A 2,400-nucleotide genomic window follows, 5' to 3' on the forward strand; every position below is an offset into this window, starting at 1 on the left:
CCATCAGACTGGCGGGGGGGCGGCAGCCAGCGCCATCTTTGAGGTGTGGCGGTTCGCGGCTCTCCACACATTGGGTCCTCTGGAGCTGGAGTCATAGGTTCTGGGAACCAAACTCAGGTCCTTCCCAGAAGCAGCGCACGTCCCTGACCACGGAGCCATCTTTCCAGTCCTATGTTTGTTTGTTCTTTGTTTTCTTCAGCAAAGAAGTTGCCATTCTCTGCAGTTTTCTGCTGGGTCTGGGAGACAGCTGCTTCAACACCCAACTGCTTAGCATTTTGGGTTTTCTCTACTCAGAAGACAGCGCGCCAGCCTTCGCAGTCTTTAAGTTTGTTCAGGTAACTGGATTGTGCTGGATTGTGCTGCAGTCATTTTCCTTCCTGTTGTCCTGGTCACTCCTTCCATGGGTTTTAAATGAATGATGGGCATCCTGTAAAGGGGGTTGTGAGGAGAACCAGGCACAGTGGGCTGGGTTGGGTGAGAGGTTTTAATTCTGGTGTCTGCATTTGGGTGAGTACTCCCGTGGGAACCGGCCCTAGCTGTCACATAGGGTCAGACTTCTCATCCTGGGCCCTTTATTATACTATTGCAGTGCCACAGCTTACTGATTACTGCTGTCAGGCAAGTTGGGGTACATTTGTGAGCTGGGGACCAGGGAAGTCTGTCTGCACGGCCGGCACCGCCAGTTGCAGGTGTCTTTTGGGCTGACTGTGGAGCAGCTGAGGCCCCAGCGTCCACTTGGTGATGTGTCTTGTTTCTTGTAGTCGATCTGCGCGGCCGTGGCTTTCTTCTACAGCAACTACCTCCTGCTCCACTGGCAGCTCTTGCTCATGGTGATATTTGGGTTTTTCGGAACCATTTCTTTCTTCGCTGTGGAGTGGGACGCTGCTGCCATTGTGGCCCGAGGCTCCGACTACCGAAGCATTTGATTCGATGAGAGGAACGTCTCCAGGAAACACAGCCAGTCACGTGACAGCTGGTTAAAGCAACTGCCTGTCAGTCTCCTAATCACTGGATGATGCTAAGGCGAGAACCGAGTCCATGAAATCAGGCAGGGTTGGTAGTAAAGTTTACAGATCCTGGCGGCTCATGCTACCGGAGGAAGGGAATCCCGCTCTGTCTGTCACAGCTGTTCCGAGATGTTCGGCCACCCCCTCCCTCGGTTCCTCACAGTCTCTCCTCATTCTCGACATGTGTCACAGGATTCTTGCTGGCTATGGAGAATGTTTCACTTTTTCAAAATAGGAAGCAGATGCCACTCCGTGTGGATCTTGGAGTAACTTCCAATGCACAGACAGCAAGGATGCTGAGACGCGGTTGTTTTAAGACAGGATCTCCCTGCGAAGCCCAGGCTGGTCTTGGGCTTGCAGCCCTCCCCGCCTCCACTGTTGGGGTTATCCTAGGTGTCCAACACAGGATTTAAAACACAGTCTTTTTGAGTTAGGATCTTGTTATGCAGCCTTGGCTGGCCTGGACTTTGTACACCAGGCAATACTCCTGCCTTTGTCTCCAGAATGCCAGGGCGGTGAGAATGTGCTACCGCACACTGCTTGGCCTGAGACCTCAACTTCTCTTTAAATGCTTTGTTGAACAAGTCTTACCTGTCACTCCCAACAAGGGGCCGGTTATGTGTCATGAGGTACAGACTCTGTCATTTGTCAATTAATAAAAGCATATTTAGAGAAGGAAAGAGTATTTGTATTTACTGGGGGTGGGGGAGCTTCTGCTGTGGTTGTCCTGACCTTTAATGATAAAGAACACTCCTCTAGTGGGTCTGTGTGGCCATTCCTCTAGTGGGGTCTGTGTAGCCATTACTCTAGTGGGTCTGTGTGGCCATTCCCCCAGTGGGGTCTATGTGGCCATTCCTCTGAGTGGGAGTGCTGCAGACTCTCCCATAAGGACTCTTACGATTGAAATGTTAAGTTAATGAAGCATCACGATCAGGTCTTCTACGTACTGCACGTTGGCCTCCAGCTCATGTTCTTCCGATCCACGAATCCATGAACAATGTCTGGCTCAGATTCACCAACATAATATGTATGTGTGTTGTGTGTGCATAAGGTTGTATAACTGCCATCATATCCCGTGACATTTTATTTTTAAATTCAGATTTTATTTCTTTTATTTTTTAAAGATTTATTTATTTTATGTATATGAGTACACACTGTAGCTGTACAGATAGTTGTGAGCCTTCATGTGGTTGTTGGGAATTTTAGGACCTCTGCTCACTCAGGTCAACCCAGCTTGCTCTGGTTGGCCCTGCTCACTCCCTCTTCCTCCGGTTGACACCGCTTGCTCAGTCCCTGCTTGCTCTGGCCCAAAGATTTATTTATTATTATTTTTTTCTTTTTTTTGGTTTTTCTTTTTTTTTTTAGATTGATTTATTTATTATATGTAAGTACA

The 2,400-nt window shown here is 48.7% G+C and overlaps 1 protein-coding gene across 6 annotated transcripts in view; it reads left to right on the forward strand.

The window, feature by feature from the left end:
• The window catches only part of Mfsd11 (major facilitator superfamily domain containing 11), a 24,814-nt gene extending 23,132 nt beyond the window's left edge, over window positions 1-1,682 (forward strand). For all 6 annotated transcript variants that reach the window (XM_031350478.1, XM_031350484.1, XM_031350485.1 and 3 more), the window contains 2 exons: window positions 200-335; window positions 762-1,682. In XM_031350478.1, coding sequence (XP_031206338.1) covers window positions 200-335; window positions 762-926 — 301 coding nt within the window. In that variant the 3' untranslated portion in view covers window positions 927-1,682. The remainder of the gene's footprint in view (window positions 1-199; window positions 336-761) is intronic.
• Window positions 1,683-2,400: the final 718 nt, after the last annotated feature.

The sequence above is a fragment of the Mastomys coucha genome, unplaced genomic scaffold, assembly GCF_008632895.1.
Source record: "Mastomys coucha isolate ucsf_1 unplaced genomic scaffold, UCSF_Mcou_1 pScaffold5, whole genome shotgun sequence".
NCBI lineage: Eukaryota > Metazoa > Chordata > Mammalia > Rodentia > Muridae > Mastomys > Mastomys coucha.